Below are 24,947 nucleotides of genomic sequence, written 5' to 3'. Positions count from 1 at the left end.
TATGACAGACATTTGCATTTCTGTCAAGTGTAGCGATGTTAAGTCTTTCTACTATTCAGAGCTTTATGCTTTAAAAACTTTTCCCTCTTTTTATCAGGAGGATTTGCAGAGTTTTACCTCCATTCTCCTGCTTTACATTGACACATGTTTATACCTCAGAGCAGCCCAGTACAACCACAGTCTTTCACTGAACCCGCCAGGGGTTAAGTGCTGTGCTCGACCGTGTCTCACTGTCGAGTTGTAAAGTACAAAGAATCAATGTATCATTCTCCTGAATCCTATAGAACCCCGGTTGTGCTTCTCTATAAGTTGCTCAAGGGCATCTGAGGTGTTACACAGATGCATCCTTTACCTCTTAATTTCTTGAGGCTTGCTCCGCCATCTCCCTGCCTAAACAATTATGATCCGTCACCACCTTGGAAGATAATCAAAGCTGCTGTTTTTCCTTCCTTCAGTGGTAGGACATATAAAACAGTAATTAAGATAAACATAAATTCATGAAGCGTTCCAAATAAGGTGCCCTTTCTCCACATCCTGAATTAACACACTTATTGACAATGCCACTGGCAGTAGTTCTCTCTTCCACACACCCTTAAACTCATTCTTTAGGGTTTCACTTCAAGCTAAGGGCCAAATGAACACAGACTTAGACTCTACCTGGTCTCATTACACATGGCACAGTTTAACATTGTACACAACATTAAGCCAATATTGATGCAGAGACCAGTCGCCCCTATTATGCAAAACCTCTGGGTCGAGGTAAGCTAGGTGGGCCGAGTGTGAGGTGAAGAAGTTGGCGAGGGGCTGTATACCAATCTGTCCCTCTGTGGAGCTTTATAAAGATTAAACAAAATTAATTAAGTTCCCGTTAGTCTAAATGACTTATCTGAGGTCCTCCCTGCCCACTGCATGCAAGGCCCAGCCTCATCAGATGCATACTAATGATTTAACCGGAGCCGCCGTGGCGAGGGGCATTAAAAGTGGCTGACTCGCTGCTTCCCAAATGATTGCATGCCATCACCTTGGGTTTTTGTGACAAGGCCATGGTAATTAGCTTGGAACATGGGGGAAAAGGAAAAAAAAAGCTGAACACATAATAAAAATAAAATAATTGCCCCTGTAATTATCCTCATCTTTCTCACTCAATGTCACATCAAGAAGCTGGCAATGCTCTGCGGGGAGTGAGGAATGAGTCTGGGGCTTTTTTTGTTGCTGTGTAAACTGGATTAGTGCTCTGCCTGTCCCACCGTAGCAGGGGAGTGATTGGATTAACGGCGTGGAGAGCACAGCAGCATGGCAGGGGGATAGATTACTGCCCCAGTCGGGCTCTTCGATGGGCGCACCGTGGCCTGTAGGGAGCCCTAGGAGGCCCCAGACATCTTAAAGGGCCCCGATAACCATCTTGAGACACTCTCTCTCCCTGCTTTAACCGTGTTGCTATCTCTGCTCTCCCAGCTCAAACAGCAACGAACACAAGTTCACTTTTAGAGGCTATGATGTCCATTAGGTTTCTACCTGCTGCGCTGCTGCCAAGTGGAGATAAAGTGGTATCTACTGCACGCCAGTGGGTGGTGAAACTTTCTGAAGGTATTTATTTTTTTAAACAGGCGCGCGCGCGCGCACACACACACACACACACACACACACACACACTTCACTATAGCTATCATGCAATTGTACTTTATTTTCTGTATCTAGCTCGCCAGGCTGATACTACAATGAGGAGAAAGGTAGGGCCTCATTGTTGTTGCTGACTTTGAACTGCATCTTGAATATGAATTATTTAGATACAGCTGGGTTTGGAAATGTCTGGACACTTCAATAGAACAAATACAGTGGGTTAAATGTAAAGTGCAAACCAGTGATCAGTGTCAAGATTATACGATTTACAATATAATTGTATAATAAAAGAAGCAGTATTGATGATAAAGTGATGGTACAAAACAATATGAGAGCCTGACATGTTTGTGGCTCTGCACATCCTGATTCATCCTAACAGGACAAGGACCCCTTTGACATTAGTCCACAGGGTCACTGCCAAAGTCCCTCTACAGTTGCTGATTGTACTCCATGCAAACATCTCTTAGATTGAAAAATGGCTCATACAGTATTTTAAAAAAATAGCTTGGAACTTGTTTGGACTGAAAAAAGAAACAAATATTTGTTTTTTTTAATGATTTCCAATCTTTGTGTCAGGTTACGCTAACCAGATGCTGGCTTTATCTTTAAATATCCCATAGAGGTATAAGAGTGCCATCAATCTCTCCATTTACGTCGCAACAAGAAAGCAAAAACATTTTCTAAATTTATTACTCCATACGGCAGCCATCATATAAGACAGCTGTGTTCTAGGCAAAGAGACAAGAACAAAACAAAAGAAACCTAAGGGGAATGGTAGAACAGACTTTTTTTATCCCTCCATGCAGAAATAATAAATATGGCCTGTGTACTCATTAGCACCAAGCTGCACACAATTTTGCGGAGCTTGTGCTTGATAAATAATGCAGCAGAGGAGCGTTTCTTTGATCCTTGAAAAATAAGAGAAACCTGGTGACCATTTTTCTTCAAAGAAAGGCAGTGCAGGTAAGCACGGGCTTTCTGGCAGAGACACTAAGAACAAGTCCTTGAAAATGAGTCATTAGATTGTAACAGTGTTCGATATCCCATAGTCCATATCCATGAGTCAGTGTCTCTAAAATCATTTCAATTTTCCTAAGAAATACTAAGTGTAAGATATGGATTTTTGTTCTCCTTATTTACCCAAGCAAGGTTTACCGGACACATATTTTTGATCCTTGTTAATTATCAGCTTTACATTTAGACAGTTTTGCGCTGTTTAAGTACGTCGACTTCACGGATTCTTTTTGATGGTAGCGATCGGGCGGAGACTTTTATTTCCAAAATCAGACGTCTTTCTTTGCACTTCACAATAAAATACAGATGCATCCGGAGACCTAGCTAACTAGCCTACTTCCGCTACGTCTAGCGAGGTCTGGCTCACAACCGGAAGTCAACAAAATCTTATGGGTTCGGTGTCCCGCCCATTGTACCACCCCCTTCAACTGTCCTGCCTCCAGTCTTCCCCACCTCAGCACTCTAGATAAAATCACTTAAGTTTAAGTTTCCTAATCTTCCACACTTACAATGAAAATATAAAATCATGAGTACATAATCACATTTCACACAAGCACCACTTCCCACAGCGCTCACAGAAATGAGAAACAACGCAAACTTTGCTAAATGAAAACACTGAAGGTAAAAATCCTGGATAATTTTAATAAGAACTGTTGAAAAAGTAAAAAGAAAGTAAGCCTTTACGTATTATCATCTGAGAAGAACCTCTATGTCCGTGTTAATAAAATGAGTCCAACCCTCTATTTAAACTAGAAGAATTGGTGCACAGCATTACAGTCTGACTGCAGCTTTCAAGTAACCAGACTGAAAACTTTTCACTTTTCCATGCCTTGGGAGCAGAATATGACACTAATTGCAAAATTGCTGTTAATTACTCTTACAAATCAGAAGCTGCCTTGGACTCCTGATTAGACAGAACATTCAACATAACACTCTTAGACAACCTGCATGAGCCCCTTCATCTATCCTGCAGATGCTTCTGAAACTTCCGAAAACAACAACAGAAAAACAAAAACAGCAATGACTTGCTTTTCATTCTTGCAGCTTTAATGCCTAGCCACCTGTCATTTTGCCCACCTAACCATGTATAATTCAGTGCCTCACTCTCCGAGCCCAGGAAAAACATTTCCTGATATATCGCGAGGTACTGGTATAAAACAACTTCAGAGCAGGCTCGGGTGCTGCCGTCGGCCTGCACTAGCTCATGCAGTTGTCTCCTTTGAAACAACACAAAGGTATGTGCCTACAGTGTGAGGATGTGACAGATGGAAGTGATTTAGGACAATATTTGTCTTTTTCTTGAAGTTGCTCCCTCCTGCTGCAAAGTGTCTTTTGGGCAACGAGCATGGATACGACTAGTCAGCTATGGCAGTATTGTACTCTTGGCAGGACGCTGCTATTTATAATCACTCAACACAGGGAAAGTGTCCAATACTGTTAGGAGCGCCTTATCTCCGGGCTCTGTCAATATTCCTATGTGTAGGTGGGCACTGATGCTATCCCATCGCACCAAACAGCAGCTTCACTGCAATTCAGGCCACACACATCCAAATGCACACAAATACACGATAAATTCAAACTAAGACTGGTTCCCTTTTTCTTCTTCTACAAACCATTTCTCTGGTTTCTGTCTAACCCAACATAGTGATTTAAAAAATATTTCCATTCCTCACTGCAGAGACTGTGTGTGTGTGTGCTGATTCAGTAAATTATTCAATAAATTATTCAACCATCTAAAATTTCTCCAATAAATTCACCACAGAGTTTGAAGCTAACGTTCAACTGGAAAAGTTACTCAGACTGACTCCCACCCAGCTGTTCCTGCAAGGCCTTTTTTTTCACTGTCCCACTGTGTGTGTGTGTGTGCGTGTGTGCGTTTACCCCTAGCCCCTTTGTTAGCCTACGCAGAGCATAACTACACAAGAACAACCATCTGCTTGTTTTCATCTGTCAATGGGGAGCATACCATGTTTGGAGACTGAGCTCATCACCCCCACCTGAGACCTCTGCTGGTGGTAGTCAGGGTGATAAGGTGTGCTTGGAGACTCACCTTATCACCCTCATGTCCAACCTGCTCTGCACGGACACCCCATACAACCAGCAGAACATATCAAGGAAATGGTCCCCCATGATCCCAGCTTCCCACTCCCTTAAATATATTATACTGCATGTTTCACTCACACAAACAAAATCTTAAATGCTTACAAAACATGTCAAACATCCCCTGGTTGCCCAATTTGGCTTTATATCTGTTAAATCTTCTTGAAATTACTTTCTTTTGAGACCAAGCCAATAACTCACAGTACTGATATATTAAGCTTATAATTGTTAAAACAGCAACAGACAACTGAACCATTTAATCTTCCAGCTGATTGGTATCTGCTGCTAAATCGGTTGTGACTGAGAAAATAAAATGGGTTCTTAACTAAAATGAAGAAACAGTCTGTTTTAAACTTTACTTGTCCACAAAGAACCACTACAGCTACCAAGAGCTATTATCCAACCATGAGCTCCATGAAGGGGCTCACAGTTAAAGGGAAGAGAATTTTCTCCAATGTGTCATTTAGCTGTTTATCATTCTAAATTCTAATATTCAATCATAATATAAAGTCAGCACTAGAAAATAACCTAGCACAATACCTTGTAATTTGTCCAAGGGCTTGGGCACAGCTGACCAAGCCACCTTTGTGGATGGACTCTACAGTCTCTGGGCCATGCTGCAAATTTGTTTTCAATTTAATTATTATTGAGACAGCATAATTTTTCTGGATCTTAATCACCCTTCTTTCCTGCATTCAATGGATTATTTCCATGATGGGATTACTACACATGTAACCTACATATGTACAAATGATCTAGGATATTGTACAGTCCCATTTTACTCCACTTAGTCTGTGTTAAATGCAAATGACCCTCTACTTTCTCTAAGATCTGAGATGCTCAAGTAAAACTGCTCAGATGACTAAGGAGCTTGGAAAGAAAAGCGTCTGGACTTCTTTAAGTTGCTTGAAGACGTTTCACCTCTCATCCGAGAAGCTTCTTCAGTTCTGACAGTTAGACTACGATGACCCGGACAGACATATTGCTCAGATGACGCTGAAATGGTCAAACTTGTACTAAGGTTTTAGGTGTTATTACCTGAACTGTATCAAACATTGAAAATCTTGTTTGCAAAGCTCTTGGTTTTTTTTCTCTTTCTCTTTTTCTTGTGACCTCTAGGTCAAAATCTTTTTTTTTTTTTTTCTATCTCCAGCTCACAAATGCTGATTATATACAAGCTAACTATTTTACATTTGTTAGATTAAGGTTTTTTTTTTAGTTTTTTTTTTTTTTAAATGAGTGCATCATATCTAGTACAGGAGATCAGATTTGCGTCTCTGCAAACCACACTTATTTAACAAATATGCCACTACTTTCTACTGGAAGCATCTCAAACTGATTCGGGCTGTAGTGGAGAGATTTCATTTTAAAAGTTTGTCAGTGTAGCTGCTCTTAAATGTTGTGTTCAATCAGTTGTAGATTGTAATAGTTTCATTTGTCTGTTTATGTTTATGACAGTGTTTGTTGTTCTGTTGCTGAGTATTAGGGCCAAAGTAAGAAAAAATATATCTTATTGATCATTTTGAGAATGATTCAAAATGTGGAGATTACATTTGTTGTTTCAAGACAAACTGGCACAGCTGCTGTACCCTGAAGTACCCTAAATCACACTTCAGAATTGGTTTAAGTAACAAGGAAGGAAATGATTTCTCTTTTAGCACATAAACACAGTGTGGTTATCAGTATAAGGATGTTGAAAAGATGGTGCAGAAACATGCATCTGGTCAGATGGAAAAACACACAAACTCAGAAGAGTAGATTCATAGAACATGAAATGGCTGGTAATGGACAGATGCAAGGTTATCGATGGTTACACCCTCGTCCAATAAAGAGGATGGATGTTGTTTCACGAGACAGCTGATCAATTTATTTCACTAACTCATCCAAACAAGTAGGGCTGAACGATATATCGCATTTGCGATAATATCGCGACATGATCAAGTGCAATTTTCTAACCGCAAAGGCTGCGATTATACTCTGGACATGTCCAAATTCATGGGCTGCATCCTCCTGAGGCCGCATTTGTAGACCGATTACGTCACAGCGACGCGCCGAAGGCTGTCCAAATTACTACCATATCCCAGAATTCATAGCGCGGCCCAGCCAAACTCCAGTTTCCAGCAATGGCGGCCGCTACTAAGTTTTAAAATTACTCATACTAATCTTTCTGGGTCACAAAATAAACTTTTAACATATTTTCAGGCGAGAAAGTAGCTTTGTAAACATCAAATATCTGCTCGGTTTATCAAGATATCCCATATTTGCAAAAGTGCTTCGACGTTTTCAGAGGCGTCTGCTACCCACCAGCTCGACAGCTAGCCGGGAGCTCGAGGGTTACTGATGCGGCCGAGAACGGCACAACTCCCGGCACATCATTTTCAGATCACCGCGGAGTTTCGCTGCTCGGGTTAAACGTAATATATAAGTCACTTAGACAACCTAAAAATGTCATTGTTGGGCTTTTTTCAGTGTTTTGTTTGTTCGTGAGTAAATCGGTTTGGCTGAGATTAAAGTTATTAGATTAGATAAAATAAAACTTTATTAATCCCCCGGGTGGGTTCCTCCTTGGTTTTCACACAGCTGACTAAACGTCAAACAGAAAACTTATTAAACAGAAGTATGAGACAGTCGAGAATTTACACCAGTGTCTGGTTATATTTTAGATAGCAAGAAGCAGACGGCCGAGTTTATTAAACTCCACCGAGACAGCGGTGACGCTAATCAGAAGGCTAGACCGTCCAATTTCACGCCTTTAAACTTTAAAGGCGTGTTTGTGTGTGTGTTTATACAATTGCTATTATGTTTGCACTTTATGTGTAATGTTACTGACTGCAGAGATCAGTAAGCTGTGTGTATTTTTTATTTATTAGTTTTATTTATTTAATATTATTTTTTAATTGAATGACTGTCTAGTAGTTCACAGATGTCGAAAAACTGAGTGTGGTAAAGCCACTGATTTTGTTTATGTATATTTCTGCAATCTGCACATTGTACTGACTTTCATTTTCATGTTTACACCAGGGTTGCTTGTCAGCACTTTATGCTCAGATGTTTGTAAGCTAAAAATAAACTATTGTGTATGTTCAAATATACTGTTGTGATTGAAGAAGTTAAATAAAAATGTCAGTCATCAATTCATGCATCACCTCATGTCATCATAACAGAGGTCTGTCTTCCAGGAAAGAACAGTTTAAAATTAATGTAATATAGTATTGGCCATACTATATGATGTATTGCTTGTCTTTGTTTAATAATACAGAAGACAAAGACCTTAAAAAATAATCGCATATCGCATCGCAATCGCAATATTGGGGCAAAAAATCGCAATTAGATTATTTTCCATAATCGTTCAGCCCTACAAACAAGGCATTTTGGAGAAGGTGTAGCAGGATATAGAGTACTTGAAACAACAATGAAATCTCCACATTTCGACTTTTTTCTCAAAATAGATTTTGGACTTTAATCTCGAAATTTCGACACTATTCTCAAAATGATCAACAATATATATTTTTTTCCATAACAAAGGTAACAACACTACCACTTTTTAAATCTACTACTATTTTCAGTCTTCCACTTTATAAATTATTGATGGTAAGCTTATTGATAGCATTGAATAATATATTTCAGAAGTGTGGCTGACAAATGAACATGTCATCAAACTATATCACTGAATATTAGAGAAGTCTTTAATATTCTAAAGATTAAGTAGCTTCATGTGCACAAAAACATCAAATATGCTTAAAATGACTGAGTTTGAAGTCACACTTGAAATGAAAACATATATGTTTGTGTTTTAAATTTTACAGTGGTCTTCTCAACACTTTTCCTCAGCTTAACTTTATGAAACCCTTTTGCCCAATGAGAGCCCAGCCATTGAAAAGTACACACAGAATCTGGCAATAATTACTTCATAAGAAGAACAAATAAGCTTAATCGCTCTTATGTCCGTTACACAGATTGTGGATGGACATGGACCCATGCACCAACTGCTAAAAGCATCTCCCCTCAAATTTCCTCAGACATTATTTCATGCGTGCAGAGCTGCTTACCCAGCAGGCAAGTACTTCATAACTGCTGGCGTTGCCCCAAGCAATGTCCGAACTGTCCCAGCTGTCACGCTGGGAAAACAGAATCAGGCGCACCTAAAGTCATTTCACAGGCCCAGGCTTTTTAAAGCAGCCAGATCTGTAGCAGCCATCACTCCACATATTTGTTCAGCAAAAATGCTAAATTCTTCAGCAAAGTAGTTGCCGCCTGGCATTCATCGTCGCTAATCGTGTTAAACAGTAGAGAAGACATGAATTGGACGCTATATAAACAAGCCTTTAAGCATTAGGCTAGAGGCTCAGCAGGCTCATCTCATCTCATACCATGCTGCTAAACAGCTCCATCCTTGCCTGCATGTATAGCTGGCTGTGCAGTCCTGGGGCTGTATTATGGATGGGAGAGCTGATAACTCTCCTCAGAAAAGAAAAATTTAATAAAATGACGCAGCAGAGTAACACCCTTCACCCATTAGAAATATGTTTCTTACTAAGAACTACAAAGGCTTTATTACAAGATAACATAGAGAAGAGGCCAAGTGAATATGGCAGAATTGTCTGAGGTGTGGAAAAAGTTTAAATCGTTTCGGCCTCACTCACGCTTGCAAACAGCTCTTTCTTTTAATCAAAAATAACAAGCGAACCAAACAATACCGGCTGACGCTTACCCTGTAGTAGTCACTGCTGTAGATGTCCCTGGACATGCCGAAGTCTCCAATCTTCACCAGCAGGCCGTTGCCCACCAGGCAGTTGCGGGTAGCCAGATCTCTGTGCACAAAGTGCTGGGAGGCCAGGTAAACCATGCCTGAGGCAATCTGGGTGGCAATGTGCAGCATCTGGGAAAGGCCCAGCTCTCCGTTGGACTGCAGTGGCTGGCCATCTACCAGGATCATGGCATCTGGGCCGTGGGCTCTGTATTACAAAGAATAGTGGATGATGATTTGATGTACTTGTATTTATATTGGTGGATTCTGGATAATGCTGACTTGAGCTCTGTGGTATTATTTTACAGTTAGACTTGAATTATCATGTTGTGTCCAGTCAAATTTGAAGGATGCAATTAAGACCAAAAACTCATCGGGAAGGTGTTTACTGAGCATAGATTAAGGCAGCTGAAGGGTTCTTTTCTCACAGACTTGTACACAACCAGACTTCTTTTTGCTCCAGAGGAGTCACCCCCTGCTGGCCATTTGAAAGAATGCAGGTTTAAAGCACAACAGTCTAATGCCCAAGCCATTCTCCAGCCTTGTCTTATGAAACCAACTTATTATTCATTAGAAAGTGAACTCTGTTATTTCTTCTCTCCTACTGTAAGTTTCATAGCTACACTTTAATTACTGGCTATAGGACCCTTTAGAGAACATTCTACATGTTGAACGAGCCTGCCTCTTTAAGAAGTAATCCAAAGCTCCTTATACTACTAATAAACCCTTATCCTGGCAATATATGTGCCTCTTTGTACCTATTGAGGATAATTACCATAATAAAGCGAGACTGTTAGAAATATTAACAAATGAACTATACTCTGCAAGCACTGCTTTACTGGCAGCGATAAACTGTTATGTGTCTGTTGTTTTTAATTCTGTGGTCGTAAGCTGTGAGCTTAGAGATTTTTTTCTTTGGCAAAAGTTTCATGTAAGCCAACTTGTCAGGAATTTTAACCAAGTCTCTGGATTTTCATCACAGGACTGTACATTTACCAGAACAGGTTGACTGCAGGTTTCTGGGTGACGATGAAGAACTCATTTCCTGTGAAGACTTCCTGCTGTTCTCATCACCTTCTCGTCACTTTGATTACAGACCAGGTGTCATGCAGGGAGGACTACCGCTCTCTCACTCTCTCGGCCTGTTTTTCCATCCCCAAGTCAGAATTTTATTGCAGCTCAATTTTCCTCTTGTTTTTAGTGTGTCTGTTATAATTTCACTCTGCTGTTGGCGGATTAGTAGTACTTTTTCTTTCGCCTTTCTGCTTCTTATTATACTTCACAGACATACAGTAATAGGTGAATAAGAGCAGGGTGCCCTGCTGCTTATCTGAAGGTTGAATTTGGACCTGCACGTTAGATCTTGTATTCACTCCTATTGATTCCCTGCACATCTCATCTCTTAAATGTGACCAACAGGACCAACAGACCAAGAATCAGCTGCGTCTTGCACCTTGCATGAAAGAATTTCATCATTCGCGACATTGCCTTTCATTTCAGGAATGATTTCCCAACAGAAAGTCTTCACGCACTCTTGAATGCACACAGACATTCACACTCACACTCCATCGTAACATGTCATCTTTTCAACTATTGCTGAAATTTCAAAAACAAGATCGACCACACACACACACACACGTGCACGTGCATACACACTGCTGCTGCTGTGTACACTCTTGAAATAGCAGACTTCTTTCCCAGATTCCTTCTTTGCACACTGACATCAACTCCAGTGAAGCTTCCCATTACCAAAGAGCTTGCTGTACCGGCATCGTGTCACTTTTGTTGAAGCTTATCAGAGGTCACTTCCCTTGGTACAGTCTGACATTATGGAACAAAAGCACTAAAGCACTCGTGTTTGCTAACGCACAAAGCTGTGAAGCAAGCCGGATATTTGCGGCAGCTATTTCACAAAAGAATTTCAGGTTTTTAGTCTTACTTTCATTTACTGTACGTATTGTGAATGAGCCGGTGCGTAGTTCCAACATACTCGCACATATTTGCATTGTTAAGTTAACCTCCTAATTTCAAGAAATGTTAAATTTTCAATAATAAAAACTTTACCTGAGGAATTTGTTGAGGTCTCCATGTTTCATGTATTCGAACACCATAATGAGAGGGTCTCCATCTACGCACACGCCATAAAACTTAACAATGTGGTCATGCTGCAGGTTGGTCAGCAGCTCGGCCTCTCTCTGGAAGTCCTTCCTGGCTGACAGGTTGGGATCTTTAAGAGTCTGAAAGGAGAAATAAAAAAGTCAGATTTACATATTTTGAAAACTACACTGGTTTGTTATCCAGGATCTAAAAAAAATCATGAAGTCTTCATTTACGTGCCATTGGGGAATCAATCATCCTTTGCATCCTGTTGATACTTACTATTTACTTTACCAGTGAACGGTTTCATGGTTCTGAAAAAGATCTGCTAAATCTGCTAAATTTGAGTGATCAATCAATAGAAAATTGCTGCTTTTCCTGGTATCAGGCACTGACAGATACATTTTTATTAACACTTTAAAATGATCTACAGTGTGGTGCATTAATTGCTACATGTTTAGCTCTGCCAGCAAAATAAGGCAACCACTTCAACAACAACATCAGAGAAAGCTCGCTTCAGCTTTTAGAGGATACAACTTTTTCTTGCCCTGATTGATTCAGGTTGGCTTCTGTCTTCCAAATGAGAATCATCCACTTAGTATGCTAGACTATCTGACAGTTTTAGTTAGTCCTTGATTCACCCTCACATGCCACCATGACCTTGACAACCCAGGTTTTGAGAGAAATTGCCTGCGTGGATTACCATGAAATCTGAGGACATAAGAACCTTCAAGGTTCCCAATAAAATAAATAAATAAATAAATAAATAATAATTATGCTAATCAGCAAGGGTTAGCGAGATAAACTCAACTAGAGAACAAGCCAAATGTTATTTTCTAAACATCAGCATGTTTTTTTTTTTCATTTCCTTTTTCTTATGCAGCAGAAATGAAAAGCTGGAGGCTGTTAAGTTTCAATTTACCAAACGAACAAGGGCACAATGAGATGATGTGTGTAAAATACTACTAGCCCGACCTGATATAGGTGTAAAATACATGTTGAAAATATGATATTTAATCCAAGTGGTCACATGCTTCATGTATGCCAGGAGTTATTATTTGTTTCCACTGAACTTTTACTGATGCACAAATATTTTTGTTCCTAAATAGAGATGGATGGAAGTTCACTTTTTGTCACTGTTAATTTGTCACTACAGTAATTTAAGAATTTATTTGCTCACTTTAAGCGCCGTACTTTTAGGAAATCAGCACTGAGATGCCATACAGGGAGTGCAGAATTATTAGGCAAATGAGTATTTTGTCCACATCATCCTCTTCATGCATGTTGTCTTACTCCAAGCTGTATAGGCTCGAAAGCCTACTACCAATTAAGCATATTAGGTGATGTGCATCTCTGTAATGAGAAGGGGTGTGGTCTAATGACATCAACACCCTATATCAGGTGTGCATAATTATTAGGCAACGTTCCTTTCCTTTGGCAAAATGGGTCAAAAGAAGGACTTGACAGGCTCAGAAAAGTCAAAAATAGTGAGATATCTTGCAGAGGGATGCAGCAGTCTCAAAATTGCAAAGCTTCTGAAGCGTGATCATCGACCAATCAAGCGTTTCATTCAAAATAGTCAACAGGGTCGCAAGAAGCGTGTGGAAAAACCAAGGCGCAAAATAACTGCCCATGAACTGAGAAAAGCCAAGCGTGCAGCTGCCAAGATGCCACTTGCCACCAGTTTGGCCATATTTCAGAGCTGCAACATCACTGGAGTGCCCAAAAGCACAAGGTGTGCAATACTCAGAGACATGGCCAAGGTAAGAAAGGCTGAAAGACGACCACCACTGAACAAGACACACAAGCTGAAACGTCAAGACTGGGCCAAGAAATATCTCAAGACTGGTTTTTCTAAGGTTTTATGGACTGATGAAATGAGAGTGAGTCTTGATGGGCCAGATGGATGGGCCCGTGGCTGGATTGGTAAAGGGCAGAGAGCTCCAGTCCGACTCAGACGCCAGCAAGGTGGAGGTGGAGTACTGGTTTGGGCTGGTATCATCAAAGATGAGCTTGTGGGGCCTTTTCGGGTTGAGGATGGAGTCAAGCTCAACTCCCAGTCCTACTGCCAGTTTCTGGAAGACACCTTCTTCAAGCAGTGGTACAGGAAGAAGTCTGCATCCTTCAAGAAAAACATGATCTTCATGCAGGACAATGCTCCATCACACGCGTCCAAGTACTCCACAGCGTGGCTGGCAAGAAAGGGTATAAAAGAAGAAAAACTAATGACATGGCCACCTTGTTCACCTGATCTGAACCCCATTGAGAACCTGTGGTCCATCATCAAATGTGAGATTTACAAGGAGGGAAAACAGTACACCTCTCTGAACAGTGTCTGGGAGGCTGTGGTTGCTGCTGCACGCAATGTTGATGGTGAACTGATCAAAACACTGACAGAATCCATGGATGGCAGGCTTTTGAGTGTCCTTGCAAAGAAAGGTGGCTATATTGGTCGCTGATTTGTTTTTGTTTTGTTTTTGAATGTCAGAAATGTATATTTGTGAATGTGGAGATGTTATATTGGTGTCACTGGTAAAAATAAATAATTGAAATGGGTATATATTTGTTTTTTGTTAAGTTGCCTAATAATTATGCACAGTAATAGTCACCTGCACACACAGATATCCCCCTAAAATAGCTAAAACTAAAAACTACTTCCAAAAACATTCAGCTTTGATATTAATGAGTTTTTTGGGTTCATTGAGAACATGGTTGTTGTTCAATAATAAAATTATTCCTCAAAAATACAACTTGCCTAATAATTCTGCACTCCCTGTAAAAGCAAGGAAGCATAGTTTCTTACAACAAATTGATGTGCCTTCTATATTGGACAGAATTTTTTGTTATTATCAAGGTAAAGCTTTTGCATTGTTGCAGTATGGGTGGACAAAATGTTCAGAGAGAAAAAGGAAGACTTCAGGGGTATTCCTATAACTACAGACGGAATCTGTATTTGCCTCTGGACCATTTAGTAAGGAACATTCAGTATGAAATGTCCTTGGTTCTGTACATCCTGAGAGTCAAGCAAATGGAGTAAGCATTACATACAATGGCACTTCTAAATAATATTAGTATTTTGAAAATAAAACAGAAAATTATTAATGAAGAACAAACCATGACCGGAGACAGATGGTGTTGATGCATGTCCTGGTCTGCCTCCAACTTAAAACTTTCAAGACTTAAAGGATCTGCTGTTAATATGCTGCTGCCAGATAGCTGTACTGCTCACAATACATCTTTCTACAAACAATTACAGCTGTCTGAGGAGTAGAGATGAACTCGATGTACACATTAATTGATTTGACTGGAAGTAAGATCAAACTGAACTCATTTAAAGTCTAGACCACATAATTTTCTAAATCGTACTTGTTTCACAAATATCAAATAAATGCAATAATATATTACTGGTGCGTCTGCTGGAGGAGAAAAAAAGACTTTTGGCAGTTCATCAGCAACAGAAAAATAGGGAGTGTTGATTATCCTAGTCTCTTTAGCATTGGTTCCTGTTTTCCCAGCCTGCTGCTGACATTATTACAGATGGAATGACCTTGGCATGGAAATGCATTTACTCATATGTGCTCTTCTTGCAGTGAAATGCTAGAGGTGGTTGAGATGTACAGCAGAGTAGGTAAAATGGCCATAAAATTCTATTACCAAATCAAACCGCACTCTTAAGGAAATGTTTCTTGTCTGGGCATTCCTCCAAAACAATACCTCCAAAGTGCTTGAACACGATAAATTGAGGCAAAGCGCTGCAATGAATTTTCCCTTTGTTGACCTTTAAGAGAATTCAGAGAGCTGGTTCCTGCTTTCTCACAGGCAGGAGAATGTTCAGATGAAAATCCACATAGTATTCTGTTTTAAGGAGGTCAAGGTTTACTCACAAACTCATTTGCTAATTCTATAAGAGGGAGAAAAGAAAGTTACAGGCAGATACTCCATCACCTTCATCTGTACTATTTCACTTCTCTGTTGTCAAGGTCAGGGTGGTTTTCTCCCCCCCCCCCCCTTTAGGTAGTTTTACTGAGTCCACAACCTCTTATTCACATGTTTTCCATTCAGACAACTCTTTATATTCACCCTGGGTGCTGCCAAGCACAACTTAATATTAAGCTTTGTGATGGCACACAGGGACAATGGTTTGAAATGCTTCAATCTCTTTAAAACAAATCATTAAATTCACAGGGGTATTAACTTTGCTCCGCTCGTTCTTCCATTTTGACAGATGCCGCTGGTCCCCTGACTGTTAGTAAGGCAGGTTCCACAACCACCCACACATGCAGGGCCTTGGAGTAGGGGTATGTCACCAGGGTGCAGAGGAGGCTACCCCCCCCCCGTCCCCCCCCGTCCCCTTCTGGCTGCCTCTGCCTCAATTTTATCCCACAACTTAGACATTCACATTACTCACACTCTCATTACACATACATATAGGATCTTGGGGGTGGGCACGATACACGGAGTCCAAAGTACCATCAGGGTGTACACCCCACCCCTGGCATCGTTGCCCACCTCTCAATTTTAAATACACGTAGACATTGAGGGCTAGCAGGAGGGACCATGCGCTTACCTGCTGCTCTCTGGCAGGTAGCTCCATGCCCTCCTGGGTTTTAAATGCACCTTAGAACACACATGCATCAACATTACAATGAGCGGGTGGAGGGAGGTTTGGAGTCTTCTCTCACCCCCATTCTCTGCGACCTGCTGGAGCAGGGGGGCTAGGACTAGGAGGAGGAGTTGGCTGTCCGACTGCGGTCTGGAGTGTGGAGTCGGGGCGGTCTGCCTCCCCCCACCGCAGGGAAAAGGGAAACACCACCTGGGTCTGGGTGCAGTTCCCCCCTCCAGGGGCGGGGGCACCTAGACCCGGTTTGTAGAGTACGCTTGGGGAGTGTGATCGTGTGTACAACGTCTCTTTATGTCTGTCTCCACGTTGGTTGAGTGTGGAGTAAGTGCATATGAGAGCATGAGGGTGGGAATGGATGTTTGTATCTGTGTGTGCCTGTATGTCTGTGTCTATATGTCAGGTTGGGTGTCAGGCGCCACCTCTCTGGGGACATCTCAGGCCCTCCAAGGTTTGGAGGCCTATCTCCCCCTACCACCACTTCCCCTGCCAGTGGCGGACCCCCTCAGACATCGGTGCGTTGGTGGTTCTTTGTGTCCGGGGATGGGCGTCCAGGTACACACCGGCTCACTCCTTGGCGGCCGCTTATTGGGGCCTGGACACTCCTTGGCGGCCGCTTATCGGGGCCTGGAGCCTGGGGCTCGCTCGGGCCACTTCGGAGGTGGGGTGCCCCCGGCCTCTCGGCCTGGGGCTCGGTCACTCAGGCGCAGCTGGCTGCCGGCGGAGCTCACGGGCGCGTCACTGCAACCCCCCCTGGCTTCTGCTCCGCGGCTGCTGAGTGAGCCCTCATCTGGGACTCTCGTCAGCTCTTTCCGGGACAGTGGCGCAGCTGCCCCTCTGTTGGTCTTCCTTGGTCTCTTGTGTTCTGGGGGCCTCTGGATGTCTGGAGTTTTGATCTCCTCCACACCTGCTTCACGCCCTGGAGGACGGGGCTGTGGCCCCCCCACACCCTCTAGCAGATTATTACATGAAGGAACCTTTTAAAAAACAAAAAACAAGCGCGTCCATGCTCACAGGTGTACACACGGGTGATCACACCCACAAACTACACCCTTTTTGGCTCCTACCTCAAAGCACACTGTGTTCTGTTGATCTTATGTGCTGCACAATAATGTTTAATATTTAGTATTTACTGTCATATTCCCATATATCATTGTGATGTTGTTTATTCTATTACTCTTGTTTTCTTCTGCTTGCTTTCTTTTTTCTTTCTCAGCAGGTGATCCAGGTGATTGATATATGCATTTTTTTTCCCTGCCCGTTCTGTTGGTTTTTGTCTTTTGCCCTTCTCCCCCGTCCCTCTTCTCAGCTGTTTCTCTTTCCCTCTTTCTTTCTCCCCTTCTCTCCCCCAGTCAAGTCTGTCCCGTATTCAGTAAGTGAAAATAAAATAAACAATAAAAGGTGAATCAAATGGACCATTACGGCAAGGCTGGGATGGTCAGTTTGGTAAAGTAAATCCGTTGGGCATCTTTCTTTGCCTTTAGACAACAATTCTGATGGCAAAAGAGCCAAACGGGACATGCAAAAAAAAAAAAAAAAAAAAAGTAAGGCAGGTTCCAGATGGGAACAAAGACTAGAACTCCAGCAGACAGACACCAGATTCAATATCAGCATATTCATTCGGCTTTGCCTAAGACTGTGTCAGAATATGCACCTATGCCAGGTACATGGAAACTTAGCATAAGCAATAAAGAAAAGGATAATCGTGTAACCAGCACTCACAGTTAAGATAGTGACTTCCTTAGAGGAACTGTTGTGTGCTGTACCTTGTGTCATGTTTGTAATATAAGGAAAATAAACAGTTATTTTTGGTGCATTTGACTTTAACTTTGCCTGTAACTTTGCCAGAAAACTGGTGACATACCAGGAAGATAGACCACCCAGTAAATAAATAGACTCTCTCTGAAACCACAACTGGGTTTAAACACTTAAAGAACTTGTTACGGTTGTGCAACCCAGGAACTCATATTCCCTAATGATATCATCAGCTATCCTACTTTCTGAGTACCGATATCAAGGTTCTTACTGGAATGGTGTCCACTATGGCTGTGTAATTAAGTGCAGTCAGTTTGTGCACTGGGCTGTGATACACCATATGGACAAAAGTAGTGGGTCACCTACAGTTTACACCTACAGGAGCTGCTTGATCATTCCATGAACCATCACGGTGCACAGTTTTTGTGCTGATGTTAATGCCAGAGGAGGCTTGGAATTCTGCAGTTAGTGAGTCAGCAGAGCCTCACTGACTTTTACACACTACGTGCCTCAGCACTCGGCTATCCTGCTCTGTGCAGTAAGTCTGTGCAGTGTGCCTTTCTGTGTGGCTGAGTTACTGCGGTTGCTGAACGATTCCACTTAGTAATAATACACCTTACAGCCGATGGTGAAAGAAATATTATCAGTCACATCAATCATTCAATCAATCACATCACTTGTTGCAACATTGGCATCCTGTTACTGTAACACATTCAAATTCAGTGAAAGAATGACCCATTCTCCCACAAATGTTTTCAAAGGATTGCATGAAAGGGTGCTTAATTTTGTGCACCTGTGGCAACAGGACTGAAAAAAGAAACACCTGAATTTCAAGTTTAATACTTTTGTTGATTTATTGTGTTTAGTGAGCAGCTCGCAATCTTTATGTTGTTGGATAAATTTATTTGTTTCCATTTTGGCTTTATTTTTCTTCCCAGTGCAACAGGGAGTTGCACAGGTGAGCTTATTTAATAAGCTTCAGAGATGCTTGTTGACCCTCGTGAGAATGGCAGTATGAGCCCAATGCGACATCACAACTGTTGGTGTGTGCACTACACTTTGGTTGTGCATCTCTAGATTTTTGTAATTTTTATTATCATGCCATTGAAGCATCCCTACAAGAGGTCAGAGTTTATCAAATGGCAAAGCGGAAGATAGTGCAATAATTTGAAAAGATGAGACTTTCTAGAGGGAACTAGAACTCGTTTGGCTCTCGGTGAAGGCAGTCGCACTTTTCTCCTCTCCTCCTTCCCCTTATCTTCAATGCTTAGCCTCTTGTGTCCTTGTCTTGTCTCGTGTGTATTACTTTCCCTGGAACACTCTCTCACAGTCTGTTCTCTAAAACCTAAAAGAGAATTATGGATTTGATCAACTGGTCTCTGAATGCTATTGACACCCTTTTCTCAACGAGAAGTCTGGGCTCGGGAGAGCCCGAGTGCCCTGGAGGGACTTTCCCTGCCGGATACACGATGGACGGGTGGCAGAAATGGAGGATCGTGTGCCTGGCGGGACTGTCGATCGAGGACGCTGAAGATATCTATCTATTCGGAACCATGATACCAGGGTTCTTGCTGATCGGAGCTGGCTTAGCCCTGGCATATCGGAGAATTAAGAAAGCGGAACTGGCTGTTCAAAACCCCCCCAAGGCTGCCCGCTGGGATTGAAACGATGGGACGAGGTGCAACTTCTCAGAATGGGCTCACTGAAGACCTTGGAGACGCTTACAGCTGCCGTGAATACTCAGAATAAGACCTCTGAGCGTATATTGGGTTACATCAAGGAAAAGGCCGCTCAGAATAACATCTCTGAACGAAAGTTGGATTACATCGTGGAATAACTCACTGCAGTCGTGAGTTCTCAGAATCAGCTCTCTGAGCACAAGAATGACAAGACCACGGAGCGCAAGTTTGATAACATCATGGAGAAGCTCGCGGTTCTCCAACGGGAGATTGAGAGACCAGTGTCGGAGTGTTAAAGAGCAGCTTTGAAATTCTCATGACTGTTCTTCCCACTCTATGCAAGGCCACCTGGGTTGGCTGGTAGACTGTTTACTTAGCCTGATAGGGCAGAGGACACTGTCTCAGCTGAACTATGGACACGCACACACATACATTTACACTGATAAGCACTCGCACATCCCCCTTCCGCTTCCAATGCCTTCGATGCTTGTTGCCTCCTGGGAACACGAGGCGGGTCTGGCCTGCGCTAGAGAGTTGGCGCAGTGGCAGGATGGCTGCTGTGTTGCCTGGGATTACTCCTTATCCCCTAATGTTGTGCTGTGGACATTTATGTGCTTTCTGTGCAGAGGAGTTTTTTTGTTTCCTGTTCTCATGCTGTCCTCCTATAGCCCAGCATGAGTAGAGGTCTCTTTTTTTCCTCTTGTACTTTCCCATTGTAGTGTACATTTCAGTGTTTTTTCTGTAATGCAACCGCTCTCTGACTTGTATCCCCATGTGATGTCTGTGTTGTGTGTGTATGGTCGAGGGGCGGGTTCATTCCACTGCAGGGCAACCTGCCACTGCATGTGGCGAATAAAATTTGAACTTGAACTTTAATAACTTTGTAAAGGTACCCCTGTACCAGTGCTGATGCAGGGGAATGGCAACACCCATTGTTCAGGCAAAGAGATCTGCAAGTCTTCAGTGCAGAATGGGCAATGCTGAATGGGTACGGGGCTGTGGGGACCTTACAAATAGCACAGGAAACAACCATAAACTCGGCTCAAAAGAGGTCATCATAGCCACTTGAGTTTAGAAGTCATCAGTTTTGAATTTGGGGCATTTTCCTCGCCCATTAGATTACGAAATGCAAAGAAAAACATTTTGTATTGTATTAAAAATTAAATCAGTGATGGATTACCTAATTTGAATATTTTTTACTGAGGTAGGCTCATAGAAGCTAGAGCAGTCACTGTCTGGTGGCAAATGAAAATTCCACACTTGCTTTGGTTTTCACTTTCAGAAGCTACCTCCAGTCTTTTAAGTATGTTTTACACTAACCAGCAGCTGCTGAAAGGTTCATATTTACAAAAATAAGAATCTCACACAATGTTCAGCCATTACTGCAATCCTCTTTGTAACACTCAGACACACAGCTAACCACTTAAAACGTACCTTAACGGCCACCAGCATCTTGTCCTTAGTGGGACTGAGGTTGTAACATTCTGCCAAGAAGACTTTACCGAAGGCTCCCTCGCCCAGCTCTCTTTTCAGGATGATGTCTCTCCGCTTTATATGCTGGACAACTAAAACCAAAGAAGAAGAAATGATGACAGATTTTAAAAAAACAATAACTTTTTTGAGAATTTCAGTTAGACTTTCAGACATTTTTATGTGTTTAATCGCACAGAAAACGTGTTACATTGGCAGTGAAATGCTTTTATCAAATCAAAATGTTACCAATAACTAAACTAAAAAGGAAGGAAGTTGTAAGGCAGAGAAGGGGAGACAGAACATAAACAGTATTACTGCACTGGAAGCTGGACATGCAGCTATATTGCAGTATTTTAAATTCCAGACAAGTTGGCAAGATTTCTACAGAAATATTCGTGCTGACCCACAGGGTGGTGTTTACAAAAACTGGCACCAGACATCTTAAAACCAGTGTTTTCTGTAATGGTGAAAGCATTAAAAAATATACTGAATATTTCAATATTTTTCTCCAAGTGTGATCCACCTCCAACAAGATGTATGATAGTGTCAAACTGCAAGGAAAAATGTTTTATCTAACTTTGGAGCTACTCAAAGAACACTTGGAGCATTACAGTTCAAGTGGTTTTAAATCTTAGAAGTGCAAATAAACTGCCAGGTGACACTGGACCTGCTGAGCTATAAATCTCTTATCTGGATTCCTCGGTTTTACTGTCGCCACTGAAACGCCACAGGAGGACATTTTCTAATGAGAACAGAATTGTAAAATTTTACTCTTTGAGGAACATAAAACAACTGGCTGAGCAGAGCGGGAGAAAGCAACGTCTTTGTCTTTTTCTGTTACCTGTAATAACTTACTTTAGAGGGATATCTTTAGAGTTACGAGGTAGTAAAGTCGGTATATTTTTCTGTTGAGCGTGTGACCTTAGATCATTTTCACCCCTTTTTGCAATTGCTTGCAATATTTGTGAACCTAGAATGGAGGCTTATTCTTCTATTGATTGGCCTGGTGGAAAACGGGTGGATCTTGACTTTTGTCCGCAAAATAACAGGCTGAATAACTCAAAAGGAGATACAGGAAAAGGTAGAAATAGCACGACAGAAAGCTCTGTATGAAAGAGCTGGTGAGGCGTAGGAGTTGCTGGCTTCTCGATGTGCCTCAGTACAAATACTGATCACACAGTTTCACAACAGATTTAAAAAAAAAAAAAAAAAAAAAAAAAAAAAAAAATATATATATATATATATATATATATATATATATATTAGGGGTGCAACGATACTCGTATCGATGTTGAACCGTTCGATACAGTGCTTTCGGTTCGGTACGCATATGTATCGAAAAATACAAAATTTGTAATTTATTTTATCAACTTTCCTTCTGACAATGCTGTCTGTGTTGAGCGCTCAGTGAATCTGCGTTCGACTACTCCGCCTAGGCTGCACTGTCAAGCGCAGATCCGCTGAGCGTTCAACACAGACAGCATTGCCAGAAGGAAGAGCGCAGGGCAAGCTAGCAAGACAGAAGTTAAGCTCTCCTTGCAACATGGCAAATTGAACCTCATTCAGGGGCCCGTTCTTCGTACGTCGCTTACTACATCCAAGACCAAATCATCGCGCTAACCGTGAGCTCGCTAATCCGGTTCTCCGAACACACCTGCTGTTGACGATTAGTACAGCTGGATGAAGTAATGTGAGATCACTGGGTGTCGTAAAAGGGGCTACGCATCGATAGTAGAAACATTGATCGGCAACCCTCTGATTGGTCGGCGAAAATGTCGAAGGAGCGCGCTCGGTATTTTTCGGCAGCAGAGCAAGAACTCTTGAGTGAGGGATTTCAGGAGTTTCAGAGTTTAATTAAAACGCAAGGGAACACTGCAAAGGCTGCAAAAGCAAGGAGAGAGGGCTGGCAGAAAGTTGCTGACAAATTAAACTCGTAAGTAATTTAATAATAATAATGGAGTGGATTGATATAGCGCTTTTCAAGGCACCCAAAGCGCATGACAATGCCACTATTCATTCACTCTCACATTCACACACTGGTGGAGGCAGCTACAGGTGTAGCCACAGCTGCCCTGGGGCAGACTGACAGAAGCCAGGCTGTCATATCGCGCCATCGGCCCCTCTGGCCAACACCAGTAGGCGGTAGGGTAGATTTATCATATCACACTATATTATCCAATATTATATTACATTATATTATATTATGTTATATTATATCCCCTTTCACATTAGAGCCACAACAGGACCCACTAGAACATGGGAACAAGTAAAAGTGAAATATAAGAATATTCTACAGAATGGTAATATTTATCACTTATATTGCTTTTAGTCTCTTGCAAAGAAACCCTGAAATATTCTGTTTATTTGTTCATAACAGCAACCAAGAAAAGGGCAGAGCAAAAAAAGACAGGTGGTGGTCCTGCACAGCAAAAACAGTACCACAGATGAATGCGCAAAAAAAAAATTAGAGGTGAACACCAAAATCAGATAACAACTAACAACGTGCAAATGGTGTTTTCCAGGAATTACTATACAAGATTTAAAATACTAATCAAATACCACTACCAATACTAATTGTTATGTACTAATCTTTATGTACAAATGAATGCTTGTTTTGAGTGGAATGTTGCACTACATGTTTGCTCTGTAGACAATGAATGAATGGTTACCATAAGGCTTGTGTTTTATCTTTTACCTTCTGTAACAGAGTCTGTATATTTGCAGGTATTAACGGTCCTTGGACAGTCATGTTCCGGTATGTGCAATAATAATAGACCATGATGCTTGTGGGACTGACGCAGTATTCTCAAAGTACATTTTCAGCCTTCCTATTTATTCTTGTTGGATAAATCACAGAGTCTAATATGTCCTCAGTGGACAAGTAGACTTCCTGGAATTGAATCCACCCTCCATCTGTGTTCTTCGTTTGAATCGCACTTGATGGTTATACGGGGGAAAGTATGTCTCTGAGGACTCAATTGCACAAGGTTATATGTAAAGAAACACTTATGTCTGCAGATAGAGAATAAGCTATTGCATCTGTTCTCCTAAGACTGCTGGATCTCTTTCTCTAAATGAAGAGGTTAATTAAGTCTACAATTTCCAGAGCTCTGCCTCTTGTAGTTACTGTCCGTGGGCTGGTAAACTCAAAAACTTGTGACTTTGATGATGATACCACGAGAAATCACCACTGGTGATGTGAGGTGGTTACTGAGTTGAGGCGATTTGAGGCAGCTACCAATGGGAGTTAAGAATACTACAAACTGACATTGGTTGGGAAAATATCCAAGAGCGTCCACTATTAAATTCAAGTAAATTTTGCTTATAGTGCCAGTTGACAATAATAGTCAATGTGAGGAACGTTATACTGTAAGGTAAAGGTAAAGTGAAAATCTCACTGATCCAACAATCAACAGCAAGGACCGACTGAGATAGAGGCGGAGTAGCTAGGGGCACACAGCCTCTTCCTGAAAGTCAACAAGACTGGAGAAATGGTCATTGACTTTAGGAAGGCCATCTGACCATAGGGGAGGAGGCTGTGGAGAGGGTCAGCTCCATCAAGTTCCTTGGTGGTGATGACCTGACTTGATCCACCAACACCATGGCCATCACGATGAAGGCAGAGTTCCAGCTCCGCCCCCTACAGAGGCACTGGCATGTCATTCTAATCTTCTCAGCCCTCAACACCTTATACAAGGCCACCAATGAAAGCATTCTTACCTACTGCATCCCAGTCTGATTCACGCTCTTGTGGGAGTTGCAAGAACAGTATGAAAGATTATTGGAGCCACCGTCACCTCCCTGCTAGAGACCTTCAACCAGTACCCTTACAAGTGTTCGGCAG

The 24,947-nt window shown here is 41.8% G+C and overlaps 1 protein-coding gene across 3 annotated transcripts in view; it reads right to left on the bottom strand.

The window, feature by feature from the left end:
- The window catches only part of ntrk3b (neurotrophic tyrosine kinase, receptor, type 3b), a 229,631-nt gene that overhangs the window by 14,573 nt on the left and 190,111 nt on the right, over positions 1 to 24,947 (bottom strand). For all 3 annotated transcript variants that reach the window (XM_086311146.1, XM_086311226.1, XM_086311314.1), the window contains 3 exons: positions 21,065 to 21,195; positions 11,546 to 11,718; positions 9,446 to 9,689 (listed from right to left, as the gene is read on the bottom strand). In XM_086311146.1, coding sequence (XP_086167272.1) covers positions 9,446 to 9,689; positions 11,546 to 11,718; positions 21,065 to 21,195 — 548 coding nt within the window. The remainder of the gene's footprint in view (positions 1 to 9,445; positions 9,690 to 11,545; positions 11,719 to 21,064; positions 21,196 to 24,947) is intronic.

This window comes from Aulonocara sp. 'chitande type north' Nkhata Bay, linkage group LG1, assembly GCF_057382095.1.
Source record: "Aulonocara sp. 'chitande type north' Nkhata Bay isolate Kocher_YH1m ecotype deep benthic linkage group LG1, A_spYH_male_GT1.1, whole genome shotgun sequence".
NCBI classification, from domain to species: Eukaryota; Metazoa; Chordata; class Actinopteri; order Cichliformes; family Cichlidae; genus Aulonocara; species Aulonocara sp. 'chitande type north' Nkhata Bay.
Note: the sequence above shows the minus strand (reverse complement) of the source record. Positions and strands in the feature narration are given on the sequence as shown.